The 19051-nt window shown below is 37.0% G+C and overlaps 1 protein-coding gene across 4 annotated transcripts in view; it reads left to right on the top strand.

Annotated features, from left to right (window-relative positions):
- The window catches only part of LOC126760390 (loricrin), a 77933-nt gene that overhangs the window by 48747 nt on the left and 10135 nt on the right, over positions 1-19051 (top strand). For all 4 annotated transcript variants that reach the window (XM_050475984.1, XM_050475987.1, XM_050475988.1 and 1 more), the window contains 2 exons: positions 13503-13812; positions 15099-15269. In XM_050475984.1, the coding sequence (XP_050331941.1) occupies positions 13728-13812; positions 15099-15269 (256 nt within the window). In that variant the 5' untranslated portion in view covers positions 13503-13727. The remainder of the gene's footprint in view (positions 1-13502; positions 13813-15098; positions 15270-19051) is intronic.

Below are 19051 nucleotides of genomic sequence, written 5' to 3' on the forward strand. Positions count from 1 at the left end.
TTTGTTTTCTTCTAATTTGAAAAATGGCGGCGGATTGAAATAAAATTATCGAATTTGGCCCTTTTTTAAGACAGTTTCTCGTAAAAAAAATTTCAAAAATAGGAAGATTTCATAAAAAAAGAGAAGGACGTTAGAAATGTTCTCTTCAAATTAAAACTAGATATCTTCAAAACTCTTCCCTTGAGGGTGAAAACAGTTTCTGCGAAAAACGCTTTTAAAGATTGTAGTCGCTATGTTCCCCATTCTATTCCCTTTTTTTCAAGAAACACTGTAGCGACCATAATGATTTGAATTTCGATTTGTAAATTTCAGAGAATGTTTATTTCAGTGTATACTATTGGATAATGCAACAAAACAACTGGATTTTTACAAAAATTTCACACTGAGATGATCCCTTAGGGGGGAGCCTACTTAAGAGGCTTCAACAAATCGATTTTTTGAGGATTTCTTCGGGAAGGAAAGAAATAATTTATTAAAGCGAAATTTTTAAGGTTCATAGTTATATATATAAACATCATCCGATTTTTTTTTTGGATACGTAATCTTTTATATTCCGCCTTTGAAAAGCAGTTACCCGGTGCATGTGCATTTGCCGTACGACGGCACAGAATGCAGGTCGCAATTTCTATCTGAAACAAAAAATTCAAAGAGATGCATATTAGTTAATAACTTATCTTCTAGTTAAACTAAGAAAATTCCAAAAAAAGTATAAAATTCTGATTTTTTTTTATTGATAAAAAGTGGTTTTTGACCAAAAAAATTTTACTTTGTTGTTTAAAAATATGTTTAAACTTGACTTTTCAAACTTGCGAAAGATAATAAACTTTGCCACAATTCCATACGACGTTTAGTTTTTTTTCTATCGTAAATCGTAAGAACCTTTCTAAATTTATTGAATGAAATATTTTTCAATTCGAGTCGTAGAGAGCTTTACTACTTTTAAACAATACTGTGGCCGGAGGACGAAACACATAACGCATTGGTGGCATTTGACTATGGCAGAGGAGTTCTAAAATGAAGTTTGCGATAATAATCGGAGTTAAAACCCACGAGTAAAAATTTAGACGTTGACCAATGTAGAGGGAAATTGGAATAATTTAATTATATAAAACAGATTATAGGCGTTAATTTTCGGACTTTAAATAAGTTTTGCTTATTTAATAAAAACATCAAGTCGGTCTTTTTAAGGTGCTATTCCAGTGCTTTACCACCTTCAAAATTTTTTTTTTGCGTTTTCGACAGCTTATATTTTCAAAACTAACCTGTGAAATCGGCAAGGTCCTATAGTGAATAGTTTTTGAATGGCATCGTTCTGAGGACCGACCGCTCACAGGTATAAACATAAGTATATAAGTAAAACTTTAAACTCGTTTTTCTCGAAACGACATTTTTCATCGAGAAAATGACGGATCGACTTCAAATTAAAACTGAGTATTGTTGAATATATTTACTATACAATGACTTAAGATCTTTTCGACGCATGTGTGTATATCGAATGACTTTCGGAAAGTTTCGAATGTATACTGTGCAGCGTCTCTTAGGAAAACAAGAGCTAATTATTTACTAGAGGATTTAGTTTGAATGGCAGCTATATTAGAATAAGCTGAGAATTGCTGGAACATTATTCTATGCCAAATTTCTTCAGGATATTTTGAAAACAAACTTTTCATTCAAGAACTTTATTTGGATGGGCCAGTTTGTATGCCAGCTATAATATACATATGTTATTGCAGACCGATAACAGCGGTAACGACAGATAACAATTTTTTGGGGAGAAATGGACGTGTGTACTAAATTTCAAATCGATAGCTCAAAATCTGAGAAACTACTTCACGAATATGCAGACAGACGGGCAGGCCAACATGGCTAAATCGACTCAGTCACGATGATTCTTTAAACAGGTGGGACTTTTTTCTCCTCTGAGCGACGTTCCCCAGAATTAAAGATATTATTATATCTATCGTTACGTTCCAAACACTAGCGTGCTTAAATTAATTTCACCTGCATAAAAGGTAATTGTAAGAAAAAATTTCGCCATAAGGTAGAGTGTTCTTATTAATATTGTTTAAGTATTTTTAGTTATCTTAACCTACATAACTTGTGTCTGTTGAGGGATACGTGTGAGCGAGATTTTTTTAAAACACATACTATATGGCTCCAAATTAGTAACGTTTCTATAAGATGGCTAAGCTTTCTTATACTTAGCAACTGGCTTTATAATAAATGTACTCTCTTACTTTTAAGACACTTTCCATCACATTATCGCATTTTTCTGCATATCCTTCCGATTAATAAAGTTCTACAGAATCTTTGCACCGGATTTCTCCAAGAACATGCTACAGAACTCAAAATAACTCAAAATAGCTAACTTATTGCTCATAATATTAGTAGTCAAATCACATCATTATCTTGTCGATTTTGATTTCTGACGAAAATTATATTTTCATTTAAAATACGCCGGCATTCCTAAATACATTTCATTATTATAAAACTTGATTGCTCCACTGTGACATGGCAATATGTCCGAATCACGCTGATTGCTGCCTGTTTTCGGCAATTTTGGCAGCCGTTACAACGCATTGAAATTGCCAATCATTCGGCGAAGAATGGACCAGCGCAAATAGGCCCTAATAGCAATTTGGATTTTGGATGGCGAACGGAGCGCTGCCAATCTATGCGAGAATGCTTATTAAACGCGCTAAATTGACAGCTATTGCCATTGACAGACGATGATAAAAGAGTGACTAAATGACAACAACAAAAAAATTAAACAGAAAAAAGAATTTGTCAAACGCTGGTAATGAAAGAACTGCAATGATTTGGAGAGCGGCCGCAAAGGCTGCCAATTGTGGATAGGCTGAGCGTACAGGAAGCGAATTGAACACTATTTTAAATTAAAAAAGAAAAAATAAATAAATATGGTTGGTTGCTGAAAACTGTAATTTTTCCGCATTTATACTTTGCCTCGCCACATGTGTTTGTATGCGTGTGTATTCAGTGCAGCTGACAGAAGCGAGAATCACAAAATGACAGCCTAAATGGATGGCAGCAGCAGCGGCGCGAGTCAATGTCGTCGCAGTTGCAGCAAAGCCACGCCTGAAAGCATGCTACAGACATGAGCACAAACTAAATACAAGATATGAGAAGCCTCAAACAATCACACATACACATACATGTACACAACAGGAGAGTGACATACGATTTTTTCTTATGGCAAACTTTTATGCACTTCTCCCCCCCTCCCTCTGGCGTGTAGTGAACTTCGCGGCAGCGCATTTGCGTATCGAAGACGAAGCACTTGCATGGAGTAAACGAAAGGAAAATGGCAGAAATAAGAGAATGAAAGCAAAACAAGCGTTAACAAAAGCAATTTGGCGCTGCTGTGAGAGTGTGTGTATATGTGTGTGAGTTTAGCGAAAACAAACGGGCAAAGCCAAATATGACGAAAAATCTCATAAAACACTGGAAATGTTGTGCCACAAAGCAAAGCAAAGCAAAAGGCGGACATGGAGAACAATGTCAACGACATCGGCTTCAACGGCGACGGACAGTAAGTGCACTGACATACATCAAACAAATGACAGCAACGCTGAACAATGCCCAGACAGTCGCAGCCAACAATACACACACATACACACATACACTCTCAAATATGGCATTTGCAAGAGCTGGAAGTGCACATATACTTGCATTTAATTTCACATATATATTTAATATGGAGTTTGTAGGTATGTGTTGTGTGTGTGTGTGTGTGAGCTGCTCATGCACGAATCTATGCTGTTTGCTCTGAAAATACTTGAAGCGCAAATATATTAAAACAGGGAAACAAGCGGAGTGTCAGTGTGCGTGCAAAGAGCATTGCTGGGGTGCTTTAAAGTCTACTTGGAGGCTCATGACCGAAAAACAATTTGCTTTGTGGAGCTTTTGGGGCGAAACAAATTAAAATTTGATGATTTTGTAATGATGTCACCCACACTTTTGATGCCAGCTTTGAACTTGCCTGCGTGTATGTGTGTTTGTGTTAAAAATTAAAGCTTTTGTTATTCAGTTTCCTTCAACATAATTTAAGATTTGGTGATTTTTTGTGGAAGACAAGTAACGTTATGAGCTTGAAAGTGAGGAGCTGGAAGCATTACTCGATGAAGATTGTAATCAAACACAAGAAGAGCTCGCAAGCAGGAATGTCATAAGATTTCAAAACAGCCGGTATTTTGACTAGAGGTAAAAAATTAATTCATTACGACAAATCTTAAATGAAAAAATCATTTGTGAAACCTGAAAAACCAGCGAAATCGACGACAAAGCCGAATATCCATGACGCCCAGGATTGCAGGGTGTGCTATGTTATGAGCTTCTAAGCCCGTGTGAGACGATTAATAGGAACGCTATCAATAACAACTCAACAAATTCCCGCAATTTAATTGGAAAGTTTTGTTTCAAAGTCAGTGAACAACCTTATTCGAAAACGGCTAAGCCGATTTGTCTCAAATTTTAACACGAGCTTCATAAATATAATTTTTAGTAATAAAAATTTTTTTTTTAGTTTATAAATATTTTTCGATTTTATAAACAATTTAATTCCGAAATTTTGGTCAAAAATCGGTTTAAAAAAACCGTCATTCAGTCAAATAATTTTATTTTGCTTATTCCTCCGATTAGTTGCTAGATACCACAATATGGGTTATAATTTTCGGATCAATAAATTTTAAAGTTTTCTCGCAAATTTTTTTTAGAAAATTCGCTTTCTTCGGCCTTCTGACTGGTCATATAACCCCTTAAGGACTTGAACCAAAAATGGATTGAAAACTTGGCCAAACAACCACAAAAATCACTAAGTAAGGCGAAGACCCTAATTTGTGGCATTTCATGTCCTCAGAATCATCTATGTAAGAAATTTAAGACAAGCTAAATACACCCAATATATGTATAATATATTTATATAATACATTTATTTGAAATTTGCTTACCACCTGCAGCGTCCTTCTCAAAGAATTCGGCTTAGAATTTAGTACGCAAGCATTTTATTTGACATTTCATTCGAATTTACGAGTTATGTAACACGAAATAATGTTTACATGCCTCCCTGTACATACCTAAGCTGCAGCCATTATTGTGCATGTGTGAGTAAGACATATTTCAGCCGGCTATTTCCCATACGAAATGCTCCAAGCAAGGAGTTTGCCTGAGTAAGAGCGGGTGTGTCGGCGCAGGTGAATATATCGAAAGCAATTAAACACGAAAGAATGCTCTGCTTGCATAATTGACACACATTCTTAGACTTTCACACACACACACACATACACAGACCCATTTGTGCACATGAGCACAAAGCGAAATCGAAAAGGACTCCAAGTATTGGGAGAAGTGCAGGTGGAAGCAACGTGCGAGTGGATGAAGAAAATTTGTCACATTTCCTGAAGGTGTTCATGCTAAAGTGTTTATGATGGCAATCGTGCCACATCCACACATATATATCCTGCACGTGTGTGCATCTCCGGCAGATTGGTCGGTCAAGTGCGCTTGCTGTGTGCTGCAGCTGGCTGCCGTCTGCCAATATCCAAAGTAATTAAAATATTTTCCACATATATCAAATGAAGATTGAGAGCGAATGGCAATAAAGGAACGAAGTTTCATTGTTGTTGCGCAAGGATGCAGGAAACAAGTATCAATAAACGAAAATGGCAATAACGGGGAAAGCATGCAAAAGAGCAGGACAAGTAACACGGCTGAGACTGGAGCAGACAAAGATAATCATGTGGGAGTTTGAGCTTAGCTGCTTATGTGAGCGTAGAAATCAAATGGTAGCCTACTTTTCGGCGCTGCTCCTGAAAACTTAATTAACTCTGGTGTGTCAACTTTGCTGGCAAATAGAAATAAATAAATTTACTGTTATTTTCTTTATTTTTCCGAGCAAATTAGCTGGTATATATTATGTTTTAATCCTTTTATTCTGTTTTAATTCGCCAAACTTTCCAATAACCCACTAAGTAATTTGAGTTCGGCGCAATTTTACTTCTCGGCCTGTTTTCTTGAACCTACAATTTTGCTTGCAAGTCAAGCCAAAGTTCGCTGCCAAAATTACCATTGAAATCGAAAGAAATCGCTAGCGCCATCCCCGCTGCACATTAACACCGGTCGGCCATGGCCGTAAGGACATCGAGCCGAAATGGAAATCCAAACTTTATTCATTTTCGGCTGCTTTCAAGCTTTTATGCCGGCAGGAAGGAAGAAATTGCGCGTGCCCAAAACTTTATGGCAATGCAACTGCAACTGAAACTGGCAATTATTTCCGTGCAACTGCCATGCCAAGGCAAACTTTTCCAAGTGCGAATGAAATCATTTGTGCATTTAAGCAAAACTCTCCTGGATTGCTGTGGGCTTGTTGAAATAGTTGTTGTCAAAACTTCAGTGGTGGCACTGGTGAAATTCTTCAATGATTTTTGGTTGATTTGGATAATTTTCGCAAATTAGCTGCGCAGCTTGATGAAGAAATTTTGGGAAATTTGTATAAAAATGGAAAAGTTGTTATGCTAATTAGGTAATAGTTTAAATTACAATATATTTTTATATTAATGTAATATAATATACGTTAGATATATATTTAATTTTTTAATTTAAAAGCTGTTTTTCAACAACTGATTGAAATTGTGAAGAGTTTCGGGTCTTCTAGTACATGGAAGATACTTTATTTTAAATAGAGTGTACAGTAAAACACATTTTCATTTTTTTCTTTTCAACATATTTCCTTTCAAGGTTGAAAAACTCATTATAGCAACACTCTAACTTTTCGATACCACTTTTGTAGTGCGATTTATCTTTTGCTTCAAAATAGGCCTCATTTTCGGCGACCAGCTCTTTTCTACCGCTGGGGGCGGAACGCGGAAGCAATTAAAGTTAAACCAATGCTTAAATGATCCCAGAAAGCTTAATAATAATCCCTGTTGATCGTTTTTCCTGGTCTAAAGTTGTCAATTATTCCATGCGCAATCTGAAATAGGGACGCCATACGCTTGCCAGCTGACTGTTGTATTTTCCACGCTTTGGAGCGGGTTCATCGTGTGCAGTCCACTCGGATGACCGGACGACTGCAGATTTGACTTCAGAGTGAACTGTTGGAGTCATTTTTCATCCTTAGTCACATATCGATGCCAAAAGTCGGGTTTATTACGCTTGAACATCTTCAAACACTGTTCCGAATCGTCAACTCGTGATTGCGTTTGGACAAAAGTGAGCTCGCGCGGCACCCACTTTGCACTGAGCTTTCTCATACCCAAATTTTCTTGAATTATATGTTAAACATAGTCAGTTGATATCTTTAGAGCGCCTGCTAACTCGAACAATTTCACTGTACGTAGTCTTTGTTATCCAAAAAGCGGTAATATTTTTCCAACATGGGAACCACAATGTTAACCATTTTTTTCACAATAACAAAAGTTGCTTCACTCAAAATGCTACAATTCATACACTCTTCTTTTGAATGTTAGGGCTTATAAAAGATTGTGTCTACTCGATTAAGTTCTGCATGTTTCTCCTTGTTTGCTATCGAACGGCTCGGAGAGGTCCTTGCCGATCCTGACAGAGCTTTTGGTGTTGTTCAACGTCAATTTATACAGCCGTATTAGTTTTGCGGGGATACCAAAGTCAGACATCGCGGCATAAAGGCATTGAAATCGACGAAGAGATGTTTTCGCTTCTCCTTTCACGAGTCTTTTTCCAAGATTTGGCGCATGGTGAATATCTGGTCGGTTGTTGATTTGCCAGGTCTAAAGTCACACTGATAAGGTCCAATCAGTTTGTTGACGGTGGGCTTTAATCTTTCACACAATACGCTCGATAGAACCTTATACGCGATGTTGAGGAGGCTTATCCCATAGTTGTTGGCGCAGATTGTGGGATCTCCCTTTTTGTGGATTGGGCAGAGTGCACTTAAATCCCAATCGTTGCGCATGCTTTCGTCCGACCATATTTTAAAAAGAAGCTGAGGCATGTTCCTTATCAGTTCTTCGTCGTCATATTTGAATAGCTCGGCCGACAATACATCGGTCCCGCCGCTTTGTTGTTCTTTCGACGGGTAATTGCTATGTTGCGAACTTCTTCATGGTCGGGCAATGGAACGTCTGCTCCATCATCATTGTTTGGGGAATCGGGTTCGCCTTATCCTGGCGTTATGCTTCTACTGCCATTCAGCCCCCTGGAGAATTGTTCCCTTCATAATTTTAGTACGCTCTGGTCACTAGATCACCTACAAGAGTATGTTCCGGTCGCCACATTGTTTTGAAGGGGTTCATGTTTCTAATAATTATCTTTCTTTTTATTATAGTGATATTCCTCCATTTAATTTGTTTTTAAATTACTCATACCACGTGTCGCACGCTAATATCTACTACTCTTCGAAACAAAACTGAAGACCTCTTCAGAAAAATATTCTTTTTCTTTACACGAATTTATTAATAATTTTTTTTTTTTATAAAAATTTTGGCAACTTCTTGTAGGCCTCAAAGGAGGGCTACACTGAAGTTCTTCTCTCTAATCAATAACACGCTGCTAAAACAGAAAAGAGTGCAGAGTCAAAGTGAAATAAGTAAACTTTTTTTTCAGCTACTCGTTAAAGCTGGCATTAAACTGAGCGGTTTCTGTCCATCACACTGTCCGCTTTACACCTTGTCCGTTTTTCATTTCGTTGCGGATGAAAAGTTTCACAAAAGAGCGCACTAAATTGGCACGAAGAGCAAAGCAGGAAATTGTCGCAACGCTTTTAATTATCTTCGAGAGTTTCCAACAGCTCAATTGAGCTTTTCTTTCAGAGCTGACAAATTCTTTCTGTCTTCAACTTGCCGCTTAGCTGCTTTTGTTGAAGATATTGAACAACAATTCGAGTTAGTTTGGGTTGAGAAGTTAATTGAAAGCAATTAGAAGTATAGCATATTACAATTTTCGAAAATTTAACAAAAAAATTTATTTTAGTATATATTTAGAAAAGATATATGTGTATATAATTAAAAAAAAAATTTGCCAACACTCACTAGTTTATATGTAAAGAAACTTCTAAACAATCCTGCAAAAATTGTATATGTGACGTTCGGCGTATTAAAAAAGAAATTGCCGAGTTAGAAAGCCTATTTTTCCCAAAACTATTTCCTTTCCCCAGAGCAATGCCTTGCATTTTTGGCAACTCCGAAATTCGTATGTTATTGCCTGCGGCACGTAAGCTATGCGCTGCCAACTTTTGCGAAGGCCCAACCATGTGGCAGCAGACACCAGCAGATGCGAAACAAAACAAATTTGTGCAACACATTCGCCGTAACGGGAGATGCTTCGAGCCGAAATGACATTTAAGTGAATTTGTAGAAGAGTTTGCATCCGTTTCCTGTCAGCAGCAGCTAAGTGGCAAGGCAACCGTGGCAGCGGATGTGGATGCAAATAAGCCAAGAAAATTGCTTATAGCCTACTTGTGCATATCTTCCGGGCATTTTTAGTTGAACAACAGCTGCGGCCGGGCGAATGCGCTCTGCTGCCGCAACAAAGCAACAATTTCTGGTCACATACTCACTTGTGGCGAAGAATACTTCGAAGTGCAAATAGAAAACAACGACATGTGCTAGCTTATACATATAATACTTGTACAGTTGTGGTGAAGTAATTGGAGTAATTTAGATGATGTTTGGTAGAAACACACTGAATGTCTTCTGAATGGAGTAATCGCTAACACACTAATAACCGATATTCCACAAAGAAGAATGCCGAAGCGAACTTATTTTTGAAAGCATTTTTTTAACTTTTGAAGGATTTTTCACACCACTGTCTAAAAGAAATTGCTTCACAAAAAATTCTAAGTCCTAAGTGAACCCAAAAGCTTGAAAAGTTACATAGTGAATAGTTTTTTCTTTTGAGAATTTCTTCTGTAAAATTTCTTTAATAAAAATTAAGCGACTGAATGAAGTCTCGGCATTTAAAACTCAGCTGAGTAAGCTTCCAAACATTTTTAGATGTTTTCAGCAAAGCTTCTTACCACAATTGTTTATCCTTACTTTTGTTCCATAAATATTACAACAAACATTCGATCGCCTCAATCGAAAGCCACAAGAAAGAAAAAAACGTTATCTGCAATCATTTGTCAAATCTAATTAGGTCTAATACACATGGCCAAATGCATTGGCATTTCGACAGATTCAATTAACGTGCTAAAATATTGTTTTTTCGTTGGCATTTTCACGCTTAATCAATAACAACAACAAGCAGCTTATACCTTCATCCGGCATTAGGCAACATTAAGCCCGGTTTTTTGTGAGCGTTCTGCCGAATATTCGGTGGCCATTGACGCTCAAAGTCATTTATCAGCGTTATTTTTGCCACCCACACACACAGGTGAACGCTTAATTGTGGGTTTTTCTTTGTAGTCGTGTGGTTTAATTGCCACGTGCGTTGTGTTTTTGTATTTTTGGTTATACGCTAATAATCGTGCACATTAAATGTTTATATTTTTTGATAAAATTAAATAGTTATTGCTCTTAATATTCGCAATTTCGACTTTGTGGTAATTTTCTGTGTGTTTGTATGTGTATGTATGTATATGAATAAGCCGGATGCTTAATGCGAAGTGAAAACAATTAGCTTCCTGTTGCTTTATTTGATAATTTTAATTCGTTTTTATAGTTATTATTTTTTTTTTGTGATAGGAGATCTGATACCTTTATAGAGACATTCAATTCTTAAATAGATTAAATCAATATTTTTTGTTCTATGATTTGTATAGACCACTGCTGCTTTTATACACTGGTTTTATACACTCAAAACCGCTTTTAAAAATTGTACAGATATTTTTTAAACCTCCTCGAAGTTAGACAACAGAAAAAATAGTCGCGAGTAAGGAATTTTAATGACATATTTTTTAAAAAAAATTTATTTAAAATATTTGGGTGAGTTTTTTGTATTTTTGGGGTATTCTAGTTTTCTAGTAGTAAAATTAATAGTTTGAACATTACATGTCGTTTGCTTTGAATACAAGAAAACAAACTTCTATCACTTGCTTTCATTTCAGGAGTTTTAAGGACATGGATAATGTGTATGATACGAATATCAGCATTACGAGCTGGGTCGATACATCCACGACTGTCTGTCAGTTCTTGAGATAACAATCAGAAAAATTTTCCCATTTTATGTTCTTCCCAAGAAGCTACACATTTATCAAAACCGCCGATACCGTACCATTATAGCATATAGCTGCCATACAGACTGAACGTTTGGCATCAAAATCAAGTTTTTGCGTGAAAGCTTCGGCGCAACCGAAGTTATCATGTTTTTCCGGCTTTGAATATTTTCTCCCATGAAATCGGTCCTGACTTATCTCCGATCTATTTCAAATTAGATGGGATTCAAAATAATTATGAATTATTATTCTATTATAACGTGTGGCGGTTCAATATATAGTATATTTGAAAAAATCATAACATTTTCTGAAATAATGGCTTTTGGGCCAAATTGTGTCCAGCTTACTGCAGAAAACAGTAATATTATTCACAAATGATAATATCCTCAAAGCTTTTAAATTAAATACCTTAAACTCTCCATTCCATTATATGAAATGATGTTTGAGGGCACCAGTAGTGTCCTAGCAGCTAATATCTTCTAAAAAATTGTAAAAAAAACCAAAAATTTTTGCAGCGCAAAATTAAAAATTCATTGAGGGGTACCGTCGTTAGAGGCACTTTTGGGCAATTGATATTAAATGCATTTAATATTTTTACAATCCATTTTTTATTCCTTGTTTATTTATATTTGAAGAAAATACAAAATTAATTTGAATTTGAATCCTTGAAGAAGAGGGGAAAAATGCCGCGTTCTCATCGCCAAGACTTCTATCCTTGAGGTCATCTGAAAAATAAAAGAATAATTAATTCTTGGTTAGCATGAATATCGTTCAGGAAGCTGTAGAACTGAAAACTATTTTTTTTTAATAAAATGGCGGCCAGTCAAAAATTAAAGATCATTTTTATTAGTTTTACTTAGTTTTTAAGTATGTGCCGATTTTTTTTTAAATTCACACTTTTTCTCTTTTTTTGTTGCTTAATGAGATAGTGGTATATTTAAAGAATATTTCTGCCATATTTCAAGTGAGTCCTTTAATTAGAACTTGACATATTGTGGCAACTGGATCGAAAAATGTAGCTTCAATAAAAACGCCTCTAAAGCTTTGCGTTAAGTTTCATAGAGTTACCACGCGACTAAACCCACTATATTTTCGGAAATAATTTGAGTTTTGAAAAACCCTTTTAGGGGTATATATTTAAAAAAAGTCAAATTTCCAAACTGGAATACTATCTTAAGGAGTTACATGGGTTTCCTCGGGTAAAAAACAGCCTTTTTTCAACTTTTTTTTTTTCATATAAAAAATAATATATTTTATTAGAATTTTTTAATTGTTCGAACATAAACTGTTAAAAAGAAATTCTGAAATTTTTGGAATAAAATATTTTAAACTTGGCTATTCCATTTGTTGGCAGGATATCTCCTCACAGGATCATCTAAGTTAAAAGAAATACGTGTTTTAGTTGAACCCTAAACTTAGAACATGGACGAAGGAAAAAACTGACTCGAGAAATCTTTCCAACCGACTTCAAAAACACAGTTTCAACAAAAACGGATTTAAAGACGTCGCATTTAGTCTTCCTAGTCTCGAGCGGACTATTTCTCAAGGCTGTATCTTCGAAACTGTTACTCGGTTCAATTTCAAAATGTATGACAATATTCTAGAAGTGTTGTAGAATTTAATAAGATAATATAAAGAGTAGCGTTTTGGTAAACTGTAAACCAATGTAACTCCTTAATAAAAAAACATATATATATATGTAATATATATATATTCCAGTATATTCCAGCAAAATGTTTATACCATTCAAAAAAATTGTTCTCGAATGCAGCATTTAAATGAAATATTAATTCAGTGCTTCACGCAAAATTAACGCCAAATACGATTTTTATATATTTGTAATATTTACGAAAATGAAAACTAAAAAAAAAACAAGATCCTGTTATCTTTGAACTGTGGCTTTATTGCGGAGATATTCGAAAAACTCGAATTGACAGTTGTCGCAGTGATGAGAGTCTCTTTGTATTCCAGAGAAATCAAATTTTTTCATTAATTTGCTTTGTCGCAGTGCCGCAATCGTAAATAAGGCAGCGTGTCAAAGTGTCATACCAATATGTGCAAATAGAAATGCAAACAGAGAAAGCCATCCGCATGCGACAGCGCAAATATTTAACAAACCGAACTCCAATAACAACAACAAAAGCAAATAACAGCGCTGCCAAAAAGTATAAAGCGAAGCACAACCGAACAGAGCTTCATATTATTTGGCCATTTCCAGTATTCTTTCGCATTTTTCATTCTGCTGGAGATTTGTGTTTACATTCTGAATATTTTTCCATCTCTCCTTATTTGTTTGATGTTCATATTTCATTGCATCTAATTTAACAGAAATATATTTGCTCTCTCTTCATTGCAGAACGCATAGAATCAGGCTATATTACTTGCTGGCTTTCAAGAGTGTGGGACAGCGAGTCGCTATATTTGACAGAAGATATATTGAAGCTGCAGTAATAAGTCAAAGCGACCGCAGAAGCAGCAGAGCATAAAGTGGTCGACCAATCGAGAGGAAACCGAACGGAGTAAGGAAAAATAGAAAGACTAGCAGGCAAAAGACAACGACTTGGAGCATTGATAGGCGAAGATGTGGCCGAGAATGGGCACCGCTGGTCTTGCTGCCGGCGTCTTATTGCTGCTGTGCGTCGTTAACAGCGTCAACTCCTTCTCAAGTATGTACGAAATTACGAACTAAATGCGAGTGAAGCACATAAACAGTTTTATAAGTCGTTAAGTGTTCATCTCAGCACCACTGAGTATTTCATTACATTACAGTTATTTGAGATCTCCTGAAACTAACAAAATTTCATGAGTTTCAGTAGAAAATTTTCAATCAATTATCAATGTGGTATGCAACGTGAGGAAGAGAAGCGCATTTCGAAGTTGTTTGTTGTTAAAAATTATTTTAAAAAAATTTTTAAATATCGGGAAAATGTTATTTTTATTAATTACTACTGAAAATAAAAAAAAAAAATTGTTTTTCAAAATTCAAATAATTTCGAAAAAATTTTGAAAATTAAAAAAAAAAATTATTTCAATATATTTTCAGAAAAGAAAAAATTGTCTTTATAATTTTTTATAACTAAAATAGTCCGAGTTAATTAAAACAACTCTTTCGCCGTTTAAATCGCTTCTTACTTCCTTACTCTTGCTGCATACCAACTCTCCGGAATGTTTAAGTCTTTAAAACTTTCATAAGTATGTATTTCTCATACGCGTTCAAGGAGTTTACCATTTCTCATGTCTCATCATCATTTAAATGTTCAAATCACCAACAACCACTTTTCACTTTTGCCTGAAATCCTGAAAATCCTACCCACTACAACAACTCGAGCGTGTAGAACAAACAAAGAACCCTTCAACAGACTTCCGGTCACGTGCACACAAACACGCAAACACTTTAACACACACACACATTACCAACCAACATTTTAGCACAAATAAGCACACATATACACCCCTACGCACACACACTCACAGAAAAGCATATTTCACGCATTTACACATTTTCATCAATTTCCGCAACATTTTGTAAATATTTGAGTAATTTTCACCCGCGTCAGTGTTGTCAACATGTCATAATATTATTTATTATCAGCCCATTCGCAATGCTCAGCACACTCGGCCCCAAACACGAGTACACATCCCACACACACACAAAACAAACTGCCTTCCCTCTCCACTCATTCTCCTCTTCGCCGACATACACAATCACATTTTTTTCGTCTTTTACTGTCTACTCCCATTCTTGAGTTCCTCTTTTACTATTGTGTATTTAATTTTGTCCTTTTATATTTTTCTCTACTTCACTTTTTATTGTATCAATTTTATTTTTGTCCTGCAAATGTTATCAAATCAACAATCACAACAACAACAACAATGACTGTCTCGTTATAATAAAAAACACTCGCCTACCCACACTGACTTCGTCGGCGTCGGCTTTGTCGCGCCACTGTAGAGTACGGACGCGGCTGCAACGACATTGGCTGTCTGCCCAGTGAGGAGTGCGTCATCACCAGCGACTCGTGCAGCTACACGCAGCGCGAGGGCAAGGACTGCGGCAGCTACCCGAAATGTCAGAGGAAGTCCGGCTCCAGCTCTTCGTCGTCGGCGCCAGTTAATCCGTCAGGTGATTATCATTTGGTTTTATTTTATTTTCACTTTTCTTTTAGTTTTATTTTGGTGCAGAAGTGATGCTCAATCTTAGTACCTGTAGGTCAACCGCAAGGCATAATTTTGGCTACTTTATTTTATTTTTGATTTTTGGGAATTAATGAAAGTTTTATCTGTTTCATAAAAGTCTCAAAAAAAGAGTACAGAAATATTTAAGATCAATTTAGAGATAATTAAAATTAGTATTCTCTTTCATTCTCCTAGAAGACCTACATACTTGCTTAACATATCGCTTGTAGGCCCTAGTTTTGGCTTAAATAATTCAAAAATATATATTTTAAAGAACCACTTCAATTATTTTGGTCTTGCGATGAATTCCTCTTACTAAATTAGTATCAGTTGGTTGAAATAAAAATTTCGAATACTTAAGACGGACACGCAACAATATTTGGGTATCTAAAGTGTCAAATATTGACTTACAGCTTCAAAAAAAAAAAAAACCAAAAACATATCAATGCTCTCTTTACGTTTTCTCGAACTAACGGGTCTTTCAATAAGAGCGCTATAAAAGTTTTTTTTTTAAATAAAACGATATCAATGATTTTTTTTTATTTTTATGAAAGTACATTGGATGCCATTATGTATGGAACTCGATTTCTGTTGCATGGAAACCACGGGAATGCTTGCAGAAGACTTGACGCTGAACCCAATTTTCGCCGTCATTAAAAAAGAATTCGGCCGATATTGCTGCAATTTCACGTTCGATATTCGTACGAAGTTCATCAGTTGTCGCTGGCTTGTTGGCATAGACCATCGACTTGACATAACCATACAGGGAATAGTCTTACGGCGACAAATCGCACGACCGAAGCGACCAATTTTGGGCCATTTCCTGAGATAAAACGTCCACCAAACTTGGTTTTCAATAAATCGATTATGACATTCGCTGTGTGGCTTCTGGCGTGATCCTGTTGTAACCACATATTGTCCTAGTTCATAACATCCGATTCGGACCAAAACTATTCGGTTATCTTTGAGAGGTAGCTTTCCCAATCATAGTAATGTGCCAGTCTTGATCATCACGGAAGAAGTACGGCACAATGACGCGGACAGCCCATAAACCGTCCCAAACCGTAATTTTTTCGGAGTAGGTGTGGATTGTTGCCTGACCAATAACGCATATTTTGCTTATTGACGAGGCCATTCAGCCAGGAAAGAGCCTCATGGGTGAGGATGATTTTTCGAAGAAAATCCGGACCATTTTCAAATAGTTGCTCAGTCCAATTCATGAACATACGACAATTCTGGTGATCAGGAGACTTCAGTTCTTGTGTTAATTTGCAAAATTCGCCACAATGACGTCGCAGAGATATCCAACGCTTGAGGACGACGTGTGGGAGACTGATTTGGGTTTTCCTCAATTGATGTGCCAGCGGCAGCAATATTCTCGACACTAGGGGTGCTTCTTTGTCTCACCGGCAGAGGAGAATTTGGTAATTTGCCTCTGGATTCAAACTTTTCCACTAGACGCTCAATTGTTGATCTGACAGGACGATTATGACGAACATAAATTGGAGAAGCGCTCTTAAAGTTGAGGCTACTGACTCCGAATTTCGGTAGTAAAAAAAAATTTTAATAATTTCGACTCGTTGTTGGATCGTTTACCTTTCCATGATGAAATGGCAAACGCTACCGAAGAGAAATGTCAAAAGAGCGGGAACAATATGGCGTTGTTTGCTGTCCCTATCGATCTATTTTTGTAGCGTTCCTATTGAAAACCCGTTATAAGCCAACATATTTTTACATTTGACAAATTCTTATGATAGCACCCACTACATATTTTTGAGTTCTGCATACCATTTTGATCTCAAATATTACCAACAGTTATCAAATCAGGAAAAGTTACTTCTTTTAATTCCCAAAAATCCAGTTAACAAGTTAGAGAACTTTTACTTTTTAAGAGCTTTAGGAGCTTAATTAAAGCATCATAGGACACTCACGAAAGCTTTCACAAAAAGCTCAAATCGAAAAGGCTAAAAACGCTTGAAATGAATGTGGCCTTCATTTAAGAATTGGCCTGAGAACGCTTATAAATTTCACCGCAAAAATGGACACATAACAACACAAAAACTCATCAAAATCACGGAAATAATGCTAATTTATTCACTCTGGCAACGTCAAAAGCAAATAACATACACACGTTTATTTCATTATAATTCAAAAAGTTGTTGCTTTCTTCAAGAAATTACTTTTTGGGTTCGACTATTTGGTTTTATGAATTTTTATTTGCTGCAGTCACTACCCAAGCATTGAAATCATAATCATTAACATTAAGTATATACTGGTGTTTGTTGTTGCAACCGAAAATTAAAAGATGCTCGCACGCCTCAAAGCATGCATTGTAATATTTGTTGTTGATTGCTCTTACAAAATCACTTTTAAAAAACATTTCTTTTGAGATTTTCTACATTTTAATTTCTTCCACGCATGTCTTTACTACTCTAAGCTACTTGTCGCCTGCATGAAGCGTAGCACATATAACAACTAACGTAATCATACATACATATTTTTAAAAACTTCATCTCTCTAAGTGCTCTCAACTAACCAAACGCAATTTGTACTCTTTCTTTCTCTCTCACCGGCTCTCTGGTTGCTGCATAACAAAATCGAAATTAAAACAAAAAAAACGTAAATAAACCATCTCATTGCCCGCACTCTCTATTGTAACACGTGTTAAATGTTGCTAACGTGCCCAGGATCAAGCTTCAAGCCTGGTCCCGAGCACGCCATCTTCTCATCCGCCTCATCCAACCCCACGCTTAACACGCACACATACTACACCGGCAATGGTGGCTCGTCAGCGGCCAACGGTGGCAGCAATTCATCGCCCGGTGGCAGCCTTAATAACATAAATAACGGTTATGCCGGCAAGAGTAGTAATAATGTTAACTCGAATTATGGCAACGGTCACGATGGCAGCGGCAATGGCAACGGCGCGCCGGGCAATAGCCAAAAGTTACGCCCAAATGGCGGTACCGGTGGCATTGACCCGCACTATGTGTTCGGCGCACCACAGTCGGTGCCGATCTTACCCAATCTGCCAATTTTTCCCTATAATTCACCCACACAAGCACCATCTTTTCAACAATTTCCCCAACCTAATCATCCAGGTAGCGTACTGAATCCCGGCTACCCGGTCGGACTGCAGCCCGTCAACCCCTACAGTCCGTCGTTCGTGTTCGGCCAACAGCCCTACTACTCCATGCCAGGCGGCACTGGAGGCCCACCCGGCGGCAGCAACGGCATACTCGGCGGCAGCGGAGGCGGCTTGGCCCCGCCCAGCGGCTATTACGGCAACAGCAATGTCGGCTATCAAAATCCGAATATGTACAACAAACCACCGCCGCAATATCAGAATCAGAACCCGTACAATCGCCAGACGCAGGGACATCCATCGGGCGCAGCGCACCGAGGTGGTGCGACTAGTTGGCAGACGCTGACCATTGTTGCATGCGGTTACGCTCTATTGACGGCACTGGTGTCGCAGCGTTTGGCCTGCGGTCGCAGCACGTAATGTTGCATGCGACGTCGTTGTGGCAGCGCTGTTATAGTCTTGTTATCGACGGTCAACGTTTATTAAGTGCTTAATGGGTTAAACGATATTACATTTTAGTTTTCAGTTCGATTCGGTTACCTTTTTGTTGTTTTGCTCTTTCGTTGCTGTAGTTTTAAAATATCAATTCGAAATCATGAAATGGAAACATAACGGTGCGGACTATAATAATACCATAAGTAATC

This window comes from Bactrocera neohumeralis, chromosome 5, assembly GCF_024586455.1.
Source record: "Bactrocera neohumeralis isolate Rockhampton chromosome 5, APGP_CSIRO_Bneo_wtdbg2-racon-allhic-juicebox.fasta_v2, whole genome shotgun sequence".
Taxonomy (NCBI): domain Eukaryota; kingdom Metazoa; phylum Arthropoda; class Insecta; order Diptera; family Tephritidae; genus Bactrocera; species Bactrocera neohumeralis.